Source organism: Bombyx mori, chromosome 12 (genome assembly GCF_030269925.1).
Source record: "Bombyx mori chromosome 12, ASM3026992v2".
Classification (NCBI taxonomy): Eukaryota; Metazoa; Arthropoda; class Insecta; order Lepidoptera; family Bombycidae; genus Bombyx; species Bombyx mori.
The window spans coordinates 7,677,072-7,701,007 of record NC_085118.1 but is presented as its reverse complement, the minus strand read 5'-3'; the positions used below and the strand labels follow the sequence as shown (position 1 = coordinate 7,701,007).

At 36.5% G+C, this 23,936-nt stretch overlaps 1 protein-coding gene and 1 long non-coding RNA gene across 3 annotated transcripts; one reads left to right on the top strand and one right to left on the bottom strand.

Annotated features, from left to right (window-relative positions):
* The first annotated feature begins 3,042 nt into the window (after window positions 1-3,042).
* On the top strand, window positions 3,043-17,596 carry LOC101743743 (uncharacterized). The gene is made up of 7 exons (XR_009974478.1): window positions 3,043-3,209; window positions 3,762-3,909; window positions 10,101-10,231; window positions 10,306-10,389; window positions 13,858-13,942; window positions 16,706-16,972; window positions 17,215-17,596. It is a non-coding gene; the product is annotated as an uncharacterized LOC101743743 (long non-coding RNA).
* Window positions 17,597-19,514: 1,918 nt separating this feature from the next.
* On the bottom strand, window positions 19,515-22,624 carry LOC101743603 (large ribosomal subunit protein mL46). Of its 2 annotated transcripts, XM_012693279.4 has the most exons (6): window positions 22,411-22,624; window positions 22,155-22,326; window positions 21,777-21,910; window positions 20,732-20,874; window positions 19,853-19,978; window positions 19,515-19,719 (listed from the first exon to the last, which is right to left on the bottom strand). In XM_012693279.4, the coding sequence occupies exons 1-6, from the start codon at window positions 22,469-22,471 to the stop codon at window positions 19,576-19,578; spliced, it is 780 nt and encodes a 259-aa protein (XP_012548733.1). In that variant the 5' UTR covers window positions 22,472-22,624; the 3' UTR covers window positions 19,515-19,575. The 2 variants fall into 2 exon arrangements, with proteins under 2 accessions (XP_012548733.1, XP_021205806.1); XM_021350131.3 differs by lacking the exon at window positions 22,411-22,624 and having other exon boundaries at window positions 22,151-22,326.
* Window positions 22,625-23,936: the final 1,312 nt, after the last annotated feature.

The following is a 23,936-nucleotide window of genomic DNA, read 5'->3' as shown; positions in this document are numbered from 1 at the left end:
GACCAACAATAGGTATACGCGCAGGGCACTAATTGGTAGGTGCCCGAGTTAGTGTCGGGTACCTGTGTGTATTCACCACGCCGAACGCAGTCGTAAGACTTTTTCGGATTACGTAACTATGAAATTGTTGTTCTGTACTGAAAATATAAAACGAGATAATTTTTGTGAGAATACATGTATTATGAGTAACATAAAGGTATCTCATTGCTATTGATGAGCTTTACACTTAATATTTATTGCCTCCGAAAGCAAATTAGATCGACGCTTCAGCAATGTCAGGGGTACAGCCAAACCGCAGCCTGTCGCTGAGAAATCTCTTCAAGTCTCATATTAAGAGGGGCATCACACAGTACCCTGGCAATACCATGGAAGGAGACCAATGATGAGAGTAGGATAGTAGCTGGGAAAATTTAATTCTAAATTTGAAGCCGTCTTGGCCTAAATTATACTTAGCACATGTTCATCAATTTCCAAGATGAAGGAATACATACTATCATGTATCTATCTCGGCTGAATCTTTGGTCACCCACCTATCCGTAGTAAAACTGGAAAGCCCTTCTGATCACAAGCTTAATGCTTCCTTCCCAAAAATGATCGTGTAATAAAGTGAAAACCGCAAAAAAAAAGCGTAATTATTGGTGATAGAGCATCTTGTTAACTCGCACGGGTAGATATACTCTGCTTATTTTGACCGGGAATAATAATGCGTTTCGATAGATGAATACCGGTACTGATGAAATAAACTGATGCTGATGATCTAAATAAACGAAAATTTTCCTTAAATCGATCAGTATTATGTTTTCATTTTGTATAACTGAGATCTTATTAGAATTCATAAAACGAATACTGTTTAGCTTAATATTAAAAGTGTTAACGTAATAAGTAGGCTTCGATTAACGAAAGGAGTACAAAAGACATCAACGCGTTAATTTTGCTCTTCTGATTTAAGGACTCGGAATTCTAAAGGTATTCAAATATGTTTATCAGACTCTGATTCTCATAGTACATGGAATCATAGTTTGAGAACAGATGACTTTGCAGGATTTGTTTTCCGATCCGGTAGTAGATTCATTCGCGAAGCAGCTACTCTTGAGCTGTTAGGTCTCCTTCGGAGGCGCTCGGGTAGCTGTTAGCAAATGGGTGGGATTTGGCCTCCTGGCTGAGCCTTTGCTCGCCCACCTGTCTTGGTGAAACTGGAAAGGCCTCCGGGCCACCAGTAATCATTCGATCATAAAAAAAAGGGATTCGTTCCTTATCTATCAACATTATTTTTAAAATTTAGTAGGGGAGACCGGGGCAAGATGAGATAGCTAAGACAAAACTCGCTGTACAAAGACAATTATACTTTTTAATTAAATTCTTTAAGAAAATAAGTAACACTTACACATTTGTTTCTTAAAATTAATAATTTTATCAAGCAAAATCACAGAAGTTTTTTGACAAATAATGATTAACGATAATGTGGCGAATTTCCCGTCTTGCCCCATGTACGGGGTAAGATGGGAAATGCTACGGGGCAAAAGGAGTACGTATTTTAATCGGGCAGACAGCGTTCACAAATGTGTGCCTCGTCGTCTTCTTCATCTACTTCGGCACAGAAATCGTGTGCCCAACCATGGCAAATACTGTAGATAGCCCAACCCTCGGTTGACTCTTAGTATAAGTAACCACAATAGATGCAGGCCCAGTCACCGTCCTCCAATTAAGATGAACTATATTCCGATTCAATTTCTTTGGCCAGTCTTTTAGCTTGATGCTTGTTTTCAGTTCTTTTTATCTTCTTATTTCCAACTTTGTGTATTCGTTTTTTACGCCAATCTTCTCCTGCCATGTCGGTTTCTTCATTAAGCGGGCTATCTATATGATTTCGCTGAGCCAACTGATAAGCTATTACACGAAGTTATTTTCCGGTTAACCGTGCTTCCTGCATACTTAGTAGTTACCGGAATCAGTGTCGTCATCCACAGTATCACGAGCTTTTCTTACACGGCGGCGGAACATCATATGTAGCAGAGGCTCGAGGAAGCCCCATCCTGTTATTAAGAACCCATAAGACCCAGAGCTTCAGGGTCCCATTTGCCACGAGCTGTTTTTTGTTTATAGTTCCGAACCATTGTATCTGAGAAAAAAACTTTGTGAGAAAAGCAACGATATATCTTGCTTATGTAGAAGTTACAACAATATGTACTTATACTTTTTTTTATACCACTAAGTCAGCAAAGAAGCTTACAGTTCGCCTGATGGAAAGCGGTTACCGTGGCCTATGGACGCTTACTTAACGAGGTTGCAATACTATCGATAGGTAAGTGGGTACACAGAAGAAATTATTTAAACCACAAGGAAGGGGCAAAACGGGATAGTATTCCGTTATGCCCCGATCATTGTGCCCCGACCCGCATGTATTCAAATAAGTTGAAGCAATTCTAATCTTAAATCTTACCGGCGCAAAAATTTAATCTGAATTTAAAGTGTTATAGTACTACAACACGCTGAGGATTAAAACATTATATTAATTCAAGTACTTACATGTCTGCACATCAGTTTCTTAACCAAAAACCGGATAAAAACACTTGCAAAATCAGTTTTTTTCCTATACAACGCAAAAACGAGATCCAATAGGTTCGCTTTGCTCGGACGCACTTGCGCAGTCTGAATTTCGTGCAAATGGCGCCGTTACCGGTCCGAACACGATTACCATTCATGGACAAAAGCTTATTTCCCGTCCTGCCCCGAACTTCATCTTGCCCCGGTCTCCCCTACTTGTGCTCTGAATACTTGATCTTGTTTAGTATGTAGGTATATTTCTTTTTTCGTTTATAATCGTAAATAATCTGTGGTTATTTTGTAGTCGATAGACATCACAGCGGATAGCGATGCTCACCTTGTAGACATGAGTCAAAGACTCAAAAATATTGTATCAATTGCTCTTATACTTCAAACAGTTACCTACACAGGACGGTGTGCCGAAATATTTGGTTCCATCACGCGCATGCGCGACCGAAAAAATCTAGGAGGCCATGATCCCCGAGCCTATAAAAAAACATTGTATATTTTTAAACGAAACATTATTATCTTATTTAGAGCCGCTTTTTTTTAACCGTCCTAAAATGGTGACCCCGACGTGATACGAACATGTAACCTTCTGATTTAACCTAAAACTGCTAATTTGCCCGCGGGTGATATACATCTTTACGATCAGTAGCATAAAGGTAGGAGGAGAGTTTTGTAGTTAATACATCACAACATTATCAGAACGGGTGAGGATTAACGATACGCCCTATTATAGGGCTAGCCCTATTATATAGCTTTTCAAATCAGACCTATGATTGTGAATAGACAGGATTTATAGAAATCTCGGAAACCTTTTTGTAGTACAAAATTCTTCGAAACACCATGAAAAAGATAAAAACCACATAAGAATCAGTAGATTTACCATACTAAATAGTGGATAGATACTACCATTTATTCCAAATTTAAATGCATCGATCGATAAAGAATTCATAAAACAATTCGAAATACGATAATCTTAGAAACATTATTAAATACTATTGTATGGATAATTTAAGACAAAAAACAATACTTTTCTATAAAATAAAAATTATCAAGATGACTCACGCCATTGAACAATGAGTTACTAACAAAAACCGCTACCTTCTAACGTTTTACGAGCTGATAATATTAAGCAACGCTATTTCGTAATGAAAAGGAATGTATCACAATAATTGTATATCTCGAAAAGGTCTTTTTTTTTCTTTAAATAGTTCCGGGTACAGAAGCGGGTCGGAACGCTGATGGCGCTTACCTACACCAGCCGTCAGCGGCGATTACACCGACAACAAACAATCCGATTCAATACATTACACCGAATACTTGAAAAAAACGACACAGGCTCTAAGGAAAAGTTGACAGGTACACAAAGGCCACTCCAGAGATAACGCAAACACGCATTCTGAAAATATGTTGCACCGGTACTTGTTTGAGAGATCTTCCATGTTTATACCTGTCTCCTGATGACGTCATTTAGGTTTTTTTTTCCACATTTCGTTGAGAATTGTTTTATTTAATTTTGTTTACTAGATTCGTTCCGCTATTCTAGCGAGTTTCAAAATAGATAATTTTTATTTGCACTCAATATATTTGAAGTCAGTTGAATTTAACAAAAATATGGTATGATTTTTTTATTGCCTTTGTAGGAAGACGTGCAAGTGGCCCACCTGGCGGCTACTGATTATCTTCACTCATGACGTGAAGCAGCAATGCGTTTTGGTTTGAAGGGTGGGGTAGCCGTTGTAAGTATATTGAGACCTTAGAACTTGGGTGGCGCATTTACGTTCTAGATGTCTATGGCCTACAGTGACCACTTAACACCAGGTGGGTTGTGAGCTCGTCCACCCAACTAAACAAAAACAAAAAGATACGGCTAAATCACTGCCTACCCCTAAGTACTCTCTGCAATCCTCACTTCATAAAGAATATGTGATAGCACGAAACAGCGTGAAGGGAGGTTTATTCCAGGACCGGAAGGTACGTGGCAATGAAGACATCTCAAAACTGTTCTGGCGAAAGGAGGCGCGATGTTAAAAAGGAAATGAAGGGATCATCTCTAACAATTCCTCAAAGCCATACTCAGTGAATTTCTTGTTAATAATTGAAGCAGTAGGATTGCTTCAGGTATTATTTTCTGTAAAAGAAATTAACTTTGTATTGAACGAATAAACAAGTGTCAGTGAGCTAATGCTCGATATCCTTTTATTGAATTGTTATCAACCACAATTTTCTGTAAGTGGTAAGGTTATTATTATTTTTTGGCTTAGAAGGCAAACGTGTAGCTCATCTGAAGGTTTGTCTTCATCGTTGTTGTTACCATCGTTGTTGTTTGTTTTTACCATCGCACCGCCCGCCACCGGAGTAGCGTTCATCCATACTACCTGGAGCCACTGGGTCATCGACAGTGCGTTTCCAGAGGACTTTTTTGCCACGTACCATCCGGCTATGGAATTTGCTCCCCTCCACGGTGTTTCCCGAGCGCTATGACATGTCCTTCTTTAAAAGAGGCTTGTGGAGAGTATTATTCGTTAGGCAGCGGCTTGGCTCTGCCCATGGCATTGCTGAAGTCCATGGGCGACGGTAACCACTCACCATCAGGTGGGCCGTATGCTCGCCTGCCTACAAGGGCAATAAAAAAAAATCGTCTTCCTTGAAAATAAGTAATGAAATAAGTAAGTAAGTAATGAAAGTAAGTAATAAGAATTATTCACAATCACCCAATTGTGTATAGAATCTAATTAAAATCGAAGCTGCTCTTATTTCTACTTCTTGGAAATTGAGGCGTTTAAGAGTTCTCTTTGTCAGTTTGCGTAAAGCTGTGTCTCCAATCTATAGAAACAAGTATTCTAGACATTTATCTCTATCTTCACACCTAAAGATTTAGAACGATAAGCTTATAACTTTTTCACAATCCAAGATAAAATGGTTCAATTCGTCATGTTCGATTACTCTACTTACGATATTTCCCGTTGAAATTTTGTATTTCTTCAAAATAATTATGTTCACTCTCATCTCTCAGCCATGTACAAATAATATAGAAATCATCGTGGCCTAAAGGATAAGACGTCCGGTGCATTCGTGTTGAGCGATGCACCGGTGCTCGAATCCCAGGCAGGTACCAATTTTCCTAATGAAATACGTACTCAACAAATGTTCACGATTGACTTCCACGGTGAAGGAACAGCATCGTGTAATAAAAATCAAATCCGAAATTTTTTATTTGCGTAACCACTGGTGGTAGGACCTCTTGTGAGTCCACGCGGGTAGGTACCGCCACCCTGCCTATTTTTGCCGTGAAGCAGTAATGGGTTTCGGTTTGAAGGCTGGGGCCGTTGTAACTATACTGAGACCTTAGAACTTATATCTCAAGGTGGGTAGCGCATTTACGACGTAGATGTCTATGGGCTCCAGTAACCACTTAACACCAGGTGGACTGTGAGCTCGTCCACCCATCTAAGCAATAAAAATATATATATCTTCAAACAATTAAACTTTTAAATCAAAAACAACCTCCATTAATATTTAAGCACATAAACGATTGAACACAAACAAAGTCCGAGTGCTTTTCGGTTTATTTAAATGTATTTATTTAAATAGGAGAAGATTTTAACATTCCAAACAGATGACGATTCCTTGGCGTGGTTGTGCCAAGATTTTGTGCCGTTAGCGTAAATAAGCGAGGCTAAGTGTTGGCAAGGAATTCGCACCACGCTCTATTTCGTCTTGTTCGAAACCTTTTGTTTAAGTTAGCGCCACCGTAAAAAATGCACAAAGTCCACAAACTTAAGACCGTAGCAAAAAATATACCAAAAAAAAAAGCATAATGCGATCGAGAGCCAGCGCGGATGCCCAAAGCTCTCTTGTAAAATACATAACAGCTCTATTATGTTTACCTGCTTCACTCAGGTTATATTGTTGGTTAATTGGAGGCATTTGACAATGACTTATTAATTTATTGAACGTAGTTACGCTTCAGTTTTTATGGAGGTGCTAAAAGATTCGTCGTTAGCTTTTGTTTTTTTTTTTGACGTAAGCTAGACCTTGCTGTTTTTTACAAGGACATTTTTAATTTAATTACGACCTGTTATCGGTATAAAATTATCTTCTGATGTAAGTTTTTTTTAAGAGCTAGATTCGAATATGTGTAAAATAAAAAAAACACAATCGGTATTTTGATATAAAATTCCGAATTCATCTGTATATAATCGTATACAATCATAAACTATCAAAAAATTATTTCTTTGAACTTCAAACTGCAAAATAAGCACTGGTAGTAGAATTTATTGCAGAACTACACAGATTCGTATCATTCTACTTATTTCTGTTACGAAACAAATGCACGTTTAGTATTAAATAACAGGATAAGCATTCAACAAATACAGTAATCCCTCCTATAACACGGTAGATTTTTTCCGCGTTATAGGAATAGCGTTATAGGAGTATTCTCGCATAACGCGCTTGTAGGACTCTATATAACACGCAATATACAAATATATGTAATACAATATACTCGATGTTTTTACAGCTTAATAACTGGGAACACAAATTTAATAAAATCGTTTAATTTAATTTTATAACAACACAATTGACATAATGTGTAAAGGTACACGAAATTAACTATGAACTGTACAAATCATTATAAATTTCATAGCACATAAATATAACGTGTGAAATCCCCGCGTTATATGGGGAAATATTCGTATACGAGGTACTAAAATCGCGTAATAAGAAAACGCGTTATAAGTGTTCCGTGCTATAAGGGGGATTAGTGTACGTACTATTAACGATTCCACTTCATCTAGTACGTGCGTTATCACATGGTGATGTCACTTACTATATAATCTCCAGTAATTGTTTAGCACCAGTCCAATCGTGATTATTCCCGCCCATCTAATGCAATAAAAAATAACCCTACTTCTTTACTTATTGCATAGATAAACCAGTTCTCGATTTTGTGTTAAGTGGTTGCATGAGCTCATAGAGATGAACGTGAATGCCCCATCCTCCTTAAAACATACGGTCGAAGCCTCAATAGTTTGTATAACGGCTGTCTCGCCCCTCACATCGAAAGGCGGAAGCAGCAGCAGGGCACCTTCTCGTGTGGCACGATAATGGTGCCTTCCTGTGCGGACTCACAATACACACTACCAATGCCAAATTGTCTCGCTTGCGAATAATCTAGTTATTTTTGCTGACTTACTGTACTTACTTTTGTACTAGTGTTAGGACCTCGTGTGAGTCCGCACGGGTAGGTACCACCACCCTGCCTATTTCTGCCGTGAAGCAGTAATGCGTTTCGGTTTGAAGGGTGGGGCAGCCGTTGTAACAATACTTGAGTCCTTAGAACTTATATTTCAAGGTGGGTGGCGCATTTACGTTGTAGATGTCTATGGGCTCCAGTAACCACTTAATACCAGGTAAGCTGTGAGCTCGTCCACCCATCTAAGCAATAAAAAAAAAACTTAATTGATATTTGATTTGATGTTATTCATAAAGTTTAAAAAAATATTTCCCGATTATTTCATAAGGATTTTGACACCAACATACAGAATACTAGATAAACACTACATGTTAGGCTTCAATTAATACGTTTTCAAATCATTTAAGAAACGCTGTCGCCCGCATGTCTCGTATAGCCTTACACCTGTGACCCAATACCAAACGCTGCACCTATCATTCAAATTTTCTCGTCAACATCGACTGTATGCATTATACAACGCTGCTTATACAAAACGCCGTTAAATCTACAGTAGTATCAACGCTGCATTGGTTGTCATAGCGATAATATGTGCTGTATAAATGATGATCTTTGTGTACAACGAAATTCAGGTTCCGTACGGCACCTGTAGACGACTGTGCCATTTGCATTGTAATGCACGCGCACTGCTCTCAACCAGTTCGATTAGGACGGGAATGCTGTCCACATACTCTCCATGTTCAATGGATTGTGATGTTTTCCTCATTGTCAACTAGGTGCAGGTTAAAATTTTAATGGACCTAAAACTTAAATATATAGGTAAATCATGATGTATTATAGATTTTGACTCTATGAATAGGTATATCATGACATATAAGAATTTGAATCGGAACTAGGTTAATTTTAAAATGTTTAACAATATAATAAAACCACACTCTTAAAACCACAGATTCGCGTATGGAAAAACCGACCAAATTTATTTGTATTTAGATTTAGTATTTTTTTTTCCTCTCCCTCTAAGTACCGGTCATTTTTGTCAATACTTTGACATTGGCAAAATCAATGCCAAAGACGTTGGAGCCAAATTATTTTTAAAAAAATCAATCAATCAATGTAATATGTATTTGTTATTCATGTTTTGAAGCACCTAAACCTGCATTATTTATTGTAATAGTTTTGAAATATTCAGGGCATACCTCAAGGTGTACAGTGGAGTTTTTTTTTTGGGGGTTTTTGATTATAAACTTAGCATCAAGCGGATTGAAAACTCATCTGCCCATATAACGCAATAGGAAAAAGTAATTAAATATATTAACGATGTTAAAAAAGTTACTTTAAATTGCTTCTTAAGCAATGATTAGCTGATATTTTTTTGAGATTCTCTTATCCGATCGCTAAAAGAATGTGTTCCTAGCGGCTCATCGTCGACAGGCCGTTAAGGTGGCGAAGAGTTTGTGATGAAAAAATTTTTGAAATAAAAAAATGTTTCATTAAACACCGGATGGTATACGCGTGGGAAAGAAGTGTATTTTATTTAGAATACACTAAAATATATTAAAACATTTAATACATTAAAAAAAATTTTTTTTTATCATTTTCAGAATGAAATCTACAAGTCCTGAAACAAATTACTAGTCGTATATATACATGCACAGTATAAAATTTGCACATCGGAGAGTATGTTTTTAAACACATCGTTATTACATCCTACCGTTCATTGTGGAAGTTGCTTGCCTTTTTTATTTCAGTTTATTAATAATTGTATCGTAAAAAAAATGTATGAATAGGTGGTTACGTGATTGATCCCGGCATGTGGGGGGAGTATAGAATGCGCTGGTCGCAGCGGCAGTGACCGACGCAGCCAGGTGCGTGCGGCCATCGACACCATAAAATTAATAACCCGTCGTGCCTCCTAACCGATGCACTCTTGAGCACCATGCGCACTCCACGTTCCCAGCGCACACCGAAAATTAAGGCGCGTCATCTAACATTAGTGACCTTAAAATCTTTAAAACTTAACAACCATTTCTAAAACATTTTATATTTATTATAACAAACCTTAAAAATATACATATATGAACTTTATAGACGTAAACCGACTGATAAAAGTGTTACAGTTATTGATCTAATATCGATTACGACTGCTTTAGTAGAAGCAATGCATTATTGTAAAGTTATTTTGCATTTTTTTTCGGTTAATCGCTGTAAATAAATTGCCAATGTGAAAGGTGCTTTAGAGGGATCGCATCGACAGGTATTTCTTGAAGATATGTCGAGATCCGTGTACGATTTCTGTTTTTGCTGGTGTCTCTTTCATAAATAACAAATAGGTATAGCATCATTTTTTTTGCCGCAGGTTTCTGAGGAAGCATCGATCGACAGAGCTATCATACATAATAACAAGCAAACCATAAGCTGCAAAAGAGATATAAAAAAAAAACAACACACAGAAACGATCACCCTCATTTACAATACCGATCACGAATAGTAAGCTTAGGATTAATGTTAGTTTTCATTCAAAAGTGTTAATGCGTTTTTAATAGGAGCTTGTGTGTCTCAAGGACATAAATGTGTGCGGACTGGCGGTCTGTCTGAGGACGATTTGGAGGGAAGTGAGGGGAGGAGGAGCGGACAGCGGCCAGACGGTGAGTCTCTCTGATAAAGGCTGATATTAACCGCCCGATTTAGCATGAAATTGGATAACAAAGTGAATAAAGCCACAAGATTGTAAACATTACGATCTTCCCTTTTTTATTATGGGCAGTTGGTTTATTTACGGTTCTTCTTTTATTGTTCATCGATTTAGGTACATTCGAAAACCTTATTTATTACCTTGTTAAACTCTAGTTAATGAACTGAACCTTCAGTACTTGCGAAGTAGTTAATTGTAAATTTATCGATTTACCTTAAAAAAAGTTAATTGAATCACGCCGTAAGTGCGCGTGCTTGGAGCATTTAATGAGATTTAAACCATTTGAGCGTTGAGCATAAAACAAAATGGAATGAAAAGACGAAAAGTTGGGAGTTACGGTGAGTCGATTGATATAAATCGTGATACGTTATGTGTTCCCACGCATGCAGGTTGTTTCGGTTCCAGTAGAATGAATGACTCACTAAACTTAAATCATCGTTTCCACAAGTCATAGTGCAATTAATAATATGCGGCATCCTGTCGAATTATCTCTCGTCGTGGCAGGGGTCCGGGCGGCTTTAATTTACCACAATAGTAGTTGGTTCTGAGAAGCGTTCGTCGGTCGGCGAGGCGGACTGATTCTTCGACGAAAACAAACAGAAAATAATTATCATAAAGATGAAGAGCGGCCGCTCGAGGCTCGCCGCTGCTAATGGGAGCCCACCTGGCAGCTCGCGAGGCTCCCTCCCGCCCTCTCACATTTGTACCTGCGAGCCGAAACATTCCTTTAAACGTATACACCCGCACTCTTTACTTTACGAACCGACTAATAAATACATGATTAGTTTTTGATTAAGATTGGTACTAATAAGGACTGGAATTTGTAACTTCACCTCTGATCTCATTCGTCATCATATTTCTTTTAAAGGGAAACTAAGGATTTAAATAAGGGATGAGTTAAATTTTAATGGATCTGCGTAGATATTACCTTTATTTGGCAACTTACCTGCAATTATCCGTTGCGATGGTCATTTTCATTGGCAATATGTTCGTTGTAAAATTAGAAAAAAAAAACAAGTAAGAAGTATGTATACACGAGTTGGTATCGATTTTAAATTGAAAAATTTAGGATTGACGACGGGATTATAAGTTGTGGCCTTAAGGATAAGGCATCCGGTGCATTCGTGTTGAGCGATGGACCGGTGTTCGAATCTCAGGTGGTTACCAATTTCTCTAATGAAATACGTACTCAACAAATGTTCACGATTGACTTCCACGGTGAAGGAATAACATCGTGTAGTAAAAATCAAACCCGCAAAATTATAATTTGCGTAATTACTGGTGGTAGGATCTTTTGAGTCCACCACCACGCTGCTTATTTCTGCCGTTAAGCAGTAATGCGTTTCGGTTTAAAGAGTGGGGCAGCCGTTGTAACTATACTTGAGAACTTAGAACTTATATCTCAAGGTGGGTGGCACTTTTACATTGTAGATGTCTATGGGTTCCAGTAACCACTTAACACCAGGTGGGCTGTGAGCTCGTCCACCCATTTAAGCAATAAAAAAAAGTCAAAGTTTTTGAAGATAAACTATATAGTTAGTTAGTTAGTATCTTTGATGTACATACGTGACCACACGCATCTTCAAGTTACAATTTAACTGTATTTCTCGCTTGTTTGTAACGTATACTATATCTGTATAAGTACCATGATATTGCTTTATTGAGCTTATCTGGCCGTAAGCGAGTAATTTAAAATTTATAATTTGTGTATTTGATTGAATTAATTTTGTACACATTATTGTCGATACAGGGAAGGTATTTGTCACATTACTATCACCGCCCGAAAGTTGGCATGGGTCATACGGTGAACGATAAACCATCAGGTGGGCCGTATGCTCATCTGCTTACATGTGCAATAAAAATAAAAAAGTCCGTTTGGGGAGGTACTGTCCTTGTATATTTCTGTCATATGCTCCGGTTTGCAGAGAGGTGTAGCTGTTTTATAGAATTGCGACTCGTGTCTCAAGGTGACATATGATATGTCATATGATAGATAATCTTAAAGCACTTCGGACACAGTGCCAGGAAAGGCGGAGACAATCTTGTAAAACTGTTCATTACTGGAAAAGTGAAAGGGTAAAAATCGCGAGGGCGTAGCCCATTGCGTTTGTCTGGACAAATGCCCATCAGCCTTGATTGGACCATCTACGATGCCCTCCGAGTAGCCGAAGACAAAATGAGATGGCACATCATCGTGAGGACGAAAATTCAGGGTTGTAGGTGGTCACGACCCTCAGACGTGAGGAGCACGACTGGGGTAGTAGGAGAACACATATGTATCGCATGTTACTTTAATTTTAGCTTGTAACTTTAGTTAATTATTAGTAAATTAAGATACGAGTATATCTATACCAAGCTTCTTTCTCAGGCTATTTGAAATTCCATGCACCATTGATTATAATAAAGCTACATAATTTTTAAATTAGACTTAATAATGTTCTTATAAAAAATATTTTCATTGAAATAGAGTATCGCAGGCACCAATAATATCCCAACCATAACCGAAAACGTCAGCTCGAATTTGGGAATGCTCTGAGTGGATACCACAATTTCAAACGCTCCCACACTCCCATTGAAAATTGGACAAAAGGATTATCCATTGTTTGAACTTAGCATCATTATTTTCACTTGAAATAGATAGTGCAAAAACATTATGCATTCTTCGTGAATACATTTTACGAGTACATTGAGCTGACGAGTGTTGATAACATTATCATACTTACTTTTGTGTTAGCCTGTGAACTAATCACTCCTTATTCAAAATTGAACCCAACGGTATATTTGTTTTTTGCATCTATAAGTTCCATAAGTCTTTTGTAAAATTTCACTATGGTATTATGGTCGTAAAGACACTTAATACATTCCTATCGTTTCAAAGGAGCTCACTTAATGTCCACGATAACTTTGTCTGGGTAGTAATTTAACACAAGGACCGCCATCGAACTGTGAACGCTGAGATAAAGTGCTTTGACGAATTCCTCGACGGGCTATCTCAATGGCGAAACGTTGTGTCTTTTTTAAAATACCGACGGTTTTTACGAGGGCTCCGCGTAGCGGTCGGTGGTCTGATTTCGGATTACAGTAATGGCACTTTTGGTTTCAAATAAGCATAAACGTATTTCAGTATTATTAGAAATTAATATTTGAACTTTTTTTTTAAAGTTTCGGCAATTTTTGGTGTATTTTACAAAATTTCCGCCAACAGTTTCGCGGTGTTCCCAGAGGCTTTTGTTCAACAGTGATAAAAGGTAGGTTACATTCGTTCAACAGTGCAAACTATTTCCATACTCAATTTTGTCAGCTTATAGCCGGTCTACATTTTATTACTCTTTAGTTACCCCCTATCTATTTTATTACTTTTATTTAATATAGTCATATCAGGTTCATATCAGCAATCAACTAAAATTACCACCATTTATAGGTACCGAAATTCATGATTCTATGGAACCGAAATGGCTATGACTGTTGTACCCACCCATACGGATTCCTACCATTTGGTACTACTGGTTCGTACGCATTTATTTTGCTGGTTCAATTATTTACTACATTATGTTCTTCATCTAAAACACACGTCGGATAACTACATAATATAAATGTTCAAACATTATCAGTTAAGTACAGTACTTCACTCGGGATCAAATCATTTTTATTACATTTTAGTAGCGAAAGTTTCGGATTAATCATATCAAATTTTCAAACTAATTGTATTCATGTAGCTACGAAAATACTTCTTGCATTTAAGCTGCCGTGAGTTTAAAACAAATGCTGTAAATATTGACAATATACACATAAGAGCATCTCTGTGAGCTCGTCCACCCACCTAAGCAATAAAAAAAAAAAAAAAAAAATACCGGAACAGTTTGCCCACTGAGTTTCTCGCCGGATCTTCTCAGTGGGTCGCGATACCGACCCGGTGGTAGATTCTGCGAAGAACTGATCTATCAGGCTATCAGCTTAGGTAGGAAAGAAAAGGAACAGTTACAAACGGACACTGTATTTTTACCCACCGGAATAATAAAACTAGGTATTTTAAAAAGGAAAGTTGATATTTACTTCCTCCCTTGTCGCTTTCGCTTTATGATTCTAAAGCAATTATGAAAACTAGACGGAACGAGTCTGGACAAGCATTGGGCTAAGTATGCATGTTTCAATTTTTTTGCAAAAAAATTTTTGCCTTTGTTGTCAGACGAGCATACGGCCCACCTGATGGTGAGTGGTTACCGTCGCCCATGGACTTCAGCAATGCCAGGGACAGAGCCAAGCCGCTGCCTACCGTTTAATACTCTCCACAAGCCTCGTTTGAAGAAGGACATGTCATAGCGCTCGGGAAACACCGTGGAGGGGAATTTCTTGAATTATTAAAATTAAATGTTACTATATATTTAGGTCCGATATTTCAATGATCCGTAGTGATAATGTTGAGTGATGAAACATGAACGGTAATTTTGTGTGATCAAGTAATGAAATTACGTCATCATTTAAAAAGATTATTTAAAAAAGTAGCAAAGTGCGTTATAAATTAACTAGCAACAATTGCGTTACGGGAAAGACGTAGCATTCAATGGCAACGATTACATTTGAGAACTTCATAGCCGATTTAATTTATTTCATCAATACAATTGTATTATTGAAGTGAAACTTCCTTATCGGCGTTGGAAAAAAATTTACCGTCACATTTTTCGGTTACGCGTCACATTTTTCTGTTACGCGCCATCTTTTTTGTATTCATGTCTATGATAATAAAATCCTTTTGTTTAAACTTTATCTAATTTAACTTTTTTGTATTCATGTCTATGATAATAAAATCCTTTTGTTTAAACTTTATCTAATTTAACTTTATTTAACCAATTTCTAGAAAGTTGCATGTAGATCATTTTTCGAAAAATAAGGCCATAAAGAAGTTTCACTTCTTACGTGTGTACACTAGTACACGCACACATTTTTATCCTTTCCAAGCACTGCATTAAGTTTGCTTTTAATGAACGCGACATCAAATTGTTCAATTCATTCATAGTATTGATTTATACCAGACAAAATGGGCCTTTTTTTTTTTTTTTTTTTTTTTTTTTTTTATTGCCCTTGTAGGCAGACGAGCATACGGCCCACCTGATGGTGAGTGGTTACCGTCGCCCATGGACTTCAGCAATGCCAGGGGCAGAGCCAAGCCGCTGCCTACCGCTTAATACTCTCCACAAGCCTCGTTTGAAGAAGGACATGTCATAGCGCTCGGGAAACACCGTGGAGGGGAGCTCATTCCATAGCCGGATGGTACGTGGCAAAAAAGATCTCTGGAAACGCACTGTGGATGACCGCAGTGGCTCCAGGTAGTATGGATGAACTCTACTCCGGTGGCGGGCGGTGCGATGGTAAAAACGAGATGCCGGTATCATCTCGAACAATTCCTCAGAGCACTCCCCATGGAACATACGGTACAAAATGCAGAGGGAACCGAAGTCCCTCCGCAGACCCAGAGGCTCCAAACGATCCGTGAGAATGGGATTATCGACAATCCTTATTTCAAACCCAAAAAATATTGTACCTTTATTTCAACTGCATAGCGCGTAATGTGATACCGCGTTTGGTAACCCTCAGTAGTCTTCGCTTTAGAAATATAAACTCACTAAAACGTCTAAAACATATTTATTTTCGCAATTGTTGATCAGTCACCCATGCTCATGGATGTGACCATTTCCAACAGCTATCAATCTTAACCAATGTTTAAAGTACTTAAGTTGAGGCACACTAATGACTTTACACTCGGAATTAGTTTAAGAATGTACGCATTTTCAAAGTCAACCCGCTTCAAATAAATCCTTTTAAATTAAACAAAACTTAATTAATTAAACTCGAAATAATTTTAAAATTCATTTAGTGTATAAAGAATTAAATTAATTATTATACATTCTGTGTATGGGAAGCGGTCCCGGCCCCCGCTGGGCCCACAAATACTTATGTTAAAACTTTCAAGTTAATATAAAATGACTGTTTTTGTTTTTTATTATTGAAATAATCTGTATTCTTGTTTCGTATTATTCGTATTTATTAAACAAAGTCAAGAATTGTTGGTATAAATTACTGTAGCTTATGAGTGTCCATTTTCGTAATTTCCACCATTCGTATAAATAATGTGATCCTTCTTTGGAATCAAGTTTATTAAAAATAGTTTTTAGCTATCGCTTTGTCGAAATGCTTATGAAAAAAAGATGCCAAAACAAACGAAAGAAATATTTTAAAAGTTACTAACCCCTTTTTTTCTGGCTATTTTACAGCAGCGGCACTCGGTCCATTTGATTTTAGTATTGCAGCACATACACACCATCACACGGCTGTGAAATGCACCCAATTTCAGAAATGAGGTCGAAGATTCAATTAGTTTTTAAGTTAAAAACGGAATCATTCGCCTCTTAGTAGACAACAATTATGCAAACCAACCAGTACTTACCTAATAGGAATCGAACAAAGTTCGGTAGGTACGGATTCTCTTTAAAAAATCGTCGTCCAGGACAATCCCAGCCAGGACAATTCTAATTCAACAAGTAAGGTACATGTGTTCCCTAACCTATTGGACTGTGGGCGATTCGAAACAAAAATTAAATTATTACAAATTTATGAATTTAATTGCTTGGTGTTCGAATGTTAATATGTCTTTAACTAATAACTATACTAGTGTGTTCAAAGAATGTGCTTTCAAGAATTCGCTTTATTGTTTTTTTTAACAATTTGCGCGCAACAATGTTTTCAATGAGTTGTACAATCAATATCACCTTATGTTTAACAGATTTACCCAGAAAATGTTGTTTGGTGCGAATATCGAATATTTCAGTGTAAAGCATGGAAATAGAAGCTTTCTTAAACAATGTTCGTGATTAAAGAGTAAACATTCGACGATCTACTCTCAAAATTTTCGGAGCATGCCCCACAAAAGTCAGCTTTAAATTTATCAACATAAGGTGCTTCATTCGAGATTATTCTCATTCGAGTGTTTAGCTAACGGAATGTTTACCGTAAAATTTTAAGACAAGAGTTGAGGTTTCTTTGAACGTTCATACATGAAGACGGAACGTGTTGACTGCACTCAAGGCTCTCGATCTCTTCCCGCAATCGTTTACAAACAGACGATGATTTAATTTATACAAGATTAAATAATTTTTCGAGGAAAATTCTTGAACGATGTTTTTGTTTTAGGCTATATACACGTGTACACATGTATGTTGTATTAATTATTTTTAATTGTGTAGCTGGGTGTACGAGTTCACGTTCTGGCGTAATGTGGGTACCAGAGACCATAGATATCACAACTTGATTGTCACATGTCAGTCTCAATTATACTGGTGGTAGGACCTCTTGTGAGTCCGCGCAGCTAGGTACCACCACCCTACCTATTTCTGCCGTGAAGCAGTAGTGCGTTTCGGTTTGAAGGGTAGGGCAGCCGTTGTAACTATACTTGAGACCTTAGAACTTATATCTCAGTCTATGGGCTCCAGTAACCACTTAACACCAGGTGGGCTGTGAGCTCGTCCACCCGTCTAAGCAATAAAAAATAAAAAAGGAGTGTATAACTGCCCCGCCTTCCAAACCCGAACACATGAGATTTTCGACCCAGGCGACAGAGTAACGTAAAGCCGCCGTCAGCCTAAGCAGTTCATATGGGATATGGGATCCTTCCGATCCATTCTCGGTACTTTTCACCGATCGCCGTTCTCGTCGAACTAAACGCATGTGACGAAGAATTTGATGTGCAACCTAGTCTATAGACACAACCCACTGAGTTTCTCACCCGATAGTCTCAGTTGGTCGCGATTCCCATGCGGTGATAGACTCAGCGAATCACTGCTCTTACTAGGACTAATGTTAGCAACTCCTCCCAGGTTCAGCGTTACCAAACCGTGCGTAACTGAAATAGCCCCTTAGGCTATCATAGATTAGGTAGGGAAAAAAGGAACACTTATGATGCTATTCTAACACTAAACAGGCGGTTTTCATAGTCGGGACTAGTGATCAGACCTTCAACTTTACATTTCAAAGCAAACTTAGACGTGTTCACACAATCTTTTTAGTACTTCTACAGGATGCTAATACAATAAGTTGAACATAAAACTGTAAAATATTGTTTTTCATCTGCAATTTATTTCGAAAGTTTATGTTCCGTGAACTGGTATGAAATGCTATCAGCTGTCAACTTGTGTTTAACACGTCAAATGTGGGCACTTATGAAGACCAATGTTATAGCCACCAACATTTTGCAATATGCTATAGTTATAGACATTAAGTGAAGAAAATATTAACTTACTAGTGTCAAGTGGCTATCAGGGTTCATTGACATGAAAAAGCTGCAGTTAACCTAGTCTTCTTACACTAGTGTACTGATGAATGATTAGGAATTGATACATGCACTATTAAGCATTACAAATTCGTATCTAATTTATTAGTGACATATTTATAGTTATGTATTTGGTAGCTATATTAATAGTCTGTTAAATTTCAATTAACTTTATTTCTAAAATGTATTTTTCATCTCGCACAAAGCTTTTCATTTTTGGGAAGGTAAAAATTCAGTACAAATGAATATAATAGGAGTGTTCTGAGGAATTGTTCGAGATGATACCGGCATCTCTTTTTTATCATCGCACCGCCCGCCACCAGAGTAGAGTTCATCCATACTACCTGGAGCCACTGCGATCATCCACAGTGCGTTTCCAGAGGTCTTTTTTGCCACGTACCATCCGGCTATGGAATGAGCTCCCCTCCACGGTGTTTCCCGAGCGCTATGACATGTCCTTCTTCAAACGAGGCTTGTGGAGAGTATTAAGCGGTAGGCAGCGGCTTGGCTCTGCCCCTGGCATTGCTGAAGTCCATGGGCGACGGTAACCACTCACCATCAGGTGGGCCGTATGCTCGTCTGCCTACAAGGGCAATAAAAAAATAATAAAAAAATTGTATAATATGGTCATATACAAGACCTAGGTTAGTTAAATTTAATCCAACAATTGGAGGCCTATCAGTATCCACGCTAACAAGTTCATCAATCATTCAGAATTATACAGATTAAATTTACATACAAAAACGAGTAATAAAGCATTTCTTTTCTTTTATCTTCTGTCATTTATTAACTACATTTAATCTATAAAATATAACATATTTAATAAGTTTCTTCAATTAAAAATTCTTTGACTGCATTACTATATTTCTGTGGTAACATTTCATCGAGTTCTTTACGTGTTAACCAATTCACTTTAGACTTTGTAGGATTGCCACTTTTGTAGTTTGCATAGTAGAAAAAAATCTGAAACAATAACATTTTACCTTAAAATTTCTATTCCAGAGTAATAATTATTAAAGACGTTTAACAACTAAAAAAGTACTGCTTCTATCACATTAATACATTCCAGAAAAAAATATTAATATACATAACATACTTTGGCGCCAACTTTTCCATTCATTTCACTGGGATATTTATATTTGTAGAATCCACATGGAGCATTTGAAATAAATTTTATCTGAAGTTCAGATCCGATTTGCTCCTTAACTATTCTTTCAGCAGTCTGAAATAGGAACAAATAAAAAAAAAGTTAATCAAAATAATTATTCTTGAGTGCTATTGTAGCATTATGTGCCGAAAGTGGCATCTTGAATCTAACAACAATTTAAATAAAATGTTACTTATTATACTATACATATTTTACAAGTGCACAAGAAAATTTGCAATAAAAACAACAAAGCCTAGTTGCTGATAAATATGTTCTTTGTAGAAGTTTCATAAAAATGTAACTGGGCCAGACAATGATTAGCTATTGAACTACAAGTTACTTGATGCCCTTAACTATGCCAAGGAATGCATAAGATGGAAGGAAATTGTACATGAGAAAATGATGCAGCTACGGAGTCATGACCCTCAGCAATGAGAAAACCGATGCGAGGATGAGGAGGATGAGTTTAATAAGAACAATTTTTTTTTTAAATTTTTTTACAAGTTTTAGCTGGAACATAATTTTCACTAACTTCAAAACATACGATTAACTCGAAAATTTGCACCCACATTAAGGACCAATGAGAATAAAATATTTTTATAAATTTACTCTAATAACCTCACGATTATGAACAGGATAAAAAGAATGAAATCAATTGCTATTTATGTACATTTTTTTCAGTTTTTAAACTTCATATTACAATTTTAATATTTTATTATTATTTATTTAGCTGTATGCACAAAAGTACAGTGGCAGACTTAGCGGACGGAGGCCGGCCTCAGGCATTCTCTACCAGTCAAACAAGGGTGGTGTAGAGTATAATCTAACCTGACGTAGTGTCTCGCCCTCCTGCCAATGCCCCTGAGGAAGTAATGTCTTTGAATCATTTCCTAATTTCCGTTGTGTCACAAGAACTAGATGTCGTTGTAAGCACCGTTCTGTTGATGTTTTGTCACCTTTTTTGTCTGCATCTACAATAAGATTTAACAGTGTTCAATCAGCACAGATCATTGGTTAAGCTATTAGTGAGCTACCTGAGAAGCTTGGTTATATTACACTGTTTAACTGAGAAGTTTAACCCAGACAACTAAGTAGTGTCATTTAGTTGGGTATTCTAAAAGCAAGTAATATTTTTATGGAATTTGTACTATTTTTCGTTTTAGATTTTAATAAATTAATTAGCAATTGAAAAACTATTAATAACCGCTCTATTAATTATAGCTCTTGCAATTGAGAACTAAGATAAATAAATTAGTTTTTCATAATATGTGTAAAATATGCTTCGTTTATTATAAGCTTTCTTTTATTTATTACTTAGATGGAAGAACTTGCTGACGACCCAACAACATCTTAAATGCCACCACCCACCTTGAGATATCAATACTGAGTCCCAGTCTTATAATACATATCTGTCCATCAAACAAAACCCATTACTACCTCACAGCAGGATGAAGGTACCTACATGTGCAAGCTCACAACACACTCTATCACCAATAACTACCCAAAATTTAATTATTTTTATTTAATAATTGAATCTCAGCTAAATTTTATTTATACACAAAATATTATTTTAATAACTTAAAAGTACATGTTATTTATTATCCGCAACACGCTTCGTCAGATTACAGAAATAGAATTATCAGCAACACGCTTAGTCAAAAAGTACAATATTTCCTTTCAGCTACAAGCGTCGTCATAAACCCAAATTATATGTTTGCATGTTTAACCTATATTAGACCATTTTATTCCTTCAACAGGGAAGTTGTTTGTGAACATATGCATAATACATATTTCATTAGAAAAATCAGTACCTGCCTGTGGGATCTCAATACCAACAGAGTTGCATTGCTTGATATGAATTTTTCGTTCATACCTGTTTCTAAATTTCCAAATTTAAATTTTGAATACTCTTCATTTGCTGCATCTTCAAAATCTTGGGCGGTAACTTTATTAACAGCATCAATATCAACATCTTGGGATTCAGCCTTGAAAAGTTCAGCTTGTTTTCTGCAATGTATTTCTAATAAAATATAAAGTAACATGGTTTGCATACAAAAGTTTTAAGGACACACAGCATTCACAAGACAAGACTGATAAATTTTGGAGATCCTAGAAACTCAGAGGTCCTGAGATCAGACTCAAAATAACTACCTGTATTGGATTATCAGTTAAGTACATGTGTTAGCCTTATTTTGAAATTAAATTTATATGAAAGTGTATTTTATATTTTTAATTAGACATACATACATACTTGTCATTTTCGTGTTGAATTTCATGGTTTGATTTCATGCTTTTCTCAAATTCTACGGTCAATAAAAATTCTTTATATTTTTTTTGCATTTCAGTTAACGGCGGAGTTACGACTGGTAACCGTTCAATGCAAATACCCGTCAATATATCCCAAGCTGGCTTGCTACTAATACCTAAATAAAATCAGGAATATAAAAAACTTTTTAGCCGTAACCAACATTTATGAATTTTGTACATCATCCTTGAACAATACATACTTCTTATTAAAAGCCTGTGGTAATAAGTTATATTCATACGCATCAATGTCTTAACCAACATTTTGATGAATAGTTTACCGTATATATGTCGTCACTTAATTCATTCAGGTAAAAGTATTTAATAGAAATAAAATTGATTTAATCGAGAACACTTTGTTGGTTATCTTTATAGGGATGGGCCGAGTCAGGTAGACTTTCGAGTACTTTCGACCGAATATCGTAATCGTGATCCGAATACAAAAATCGGAGTACTTCTATCGTGATCTGATCGTTTCATTAATGAAGTCAATTTTGTATTACAATACGAAAAATATGTATATATACAATAGTAATTACTATTAGAATTCGATTAAAGTAGTATATGTTGCATAAATAGTTCATTTGCTAAATTTGGAAATTCTTGAAATGTTAATAATTTATTTTCTCATCTCAAAAGACGGCATTAATTATCCCGGCATTATTCGACAAGACTTTAAGGTCATTCCTTCACTGCTAAGGTTATTCGTTTCTGGAAGGCACTCTTATTACGTAAGGAACATACTAAAAATTCTATCTATTTTTACTTATATTTTAATCATTTTTTTTAGAAATGCAACACGTTGGAATTGTTGGTTGCAGTGAAATATTCGCTCACTCGAGGAACAATCGAGTCATTCTTCAAGAGTAAGCACTAGTGATAACTTTTCCTCGTTCATTGCCTAGGCAAAGGGAATATAGCTCATAAATCAATCATCGGTTCCAAAGGCATATCTGTTTTTTTTTAAATGTATTACATAGAACTAGTAATTATGTAGATGAAAGTAATTATAAAGCTGAATTAATTGTGATAAATCAACACCGTAGATGTTAATATGAAAAGAAATAGCCCCTCAATACATTGGTAAGACCTTACTGAGACTTTTTGAAATATCCCCAAAATTCACATCCAACAATATTTAACTTTTTGCCACATGTGTGCTTTCACGGTTGGCAAAAGGTAAATAAGCCGTAATTTTAAAATAAGGAAGAACTACTAAATTTACACAAAAAATAGACAACTTTAACTTGTCACCTCATATTTGAAAAACTTTTCGTAATTTTAAGTATATTAATTACAATGTTTGAAATTTATTTATATACTTTTGTGAAATGGCTGTCCCTACCGTATTTGTGGCACAACCGAGCTGAATGGTTACATTCGATAATGGTAAGCCTTTTGACGTCATCATGGCCTAAAGAATAAAACACCCGGTGCGTTTGTATCAACCGATGCAACGATGTTCGAATCCCGCAGATAGGTACCAATTTCTCTAATAAAGTGCAAAACATATTATTATGTTTATGATTGACTTCCAAGGTGAAGGGATAACATCTTCTATTAAAAATTAAACCATAACTTAACTTGACTTATAATGTGCTTAATTACTGGTGGTAGAACAATTTCTAAGCCCGCACGAATAGTTACCACCACCCAACTGCTTACTGTGGGTTTCTTTTTATGAAAATATTTAAACATAATATTTTAGCAAATCGTTAACCGATTATAG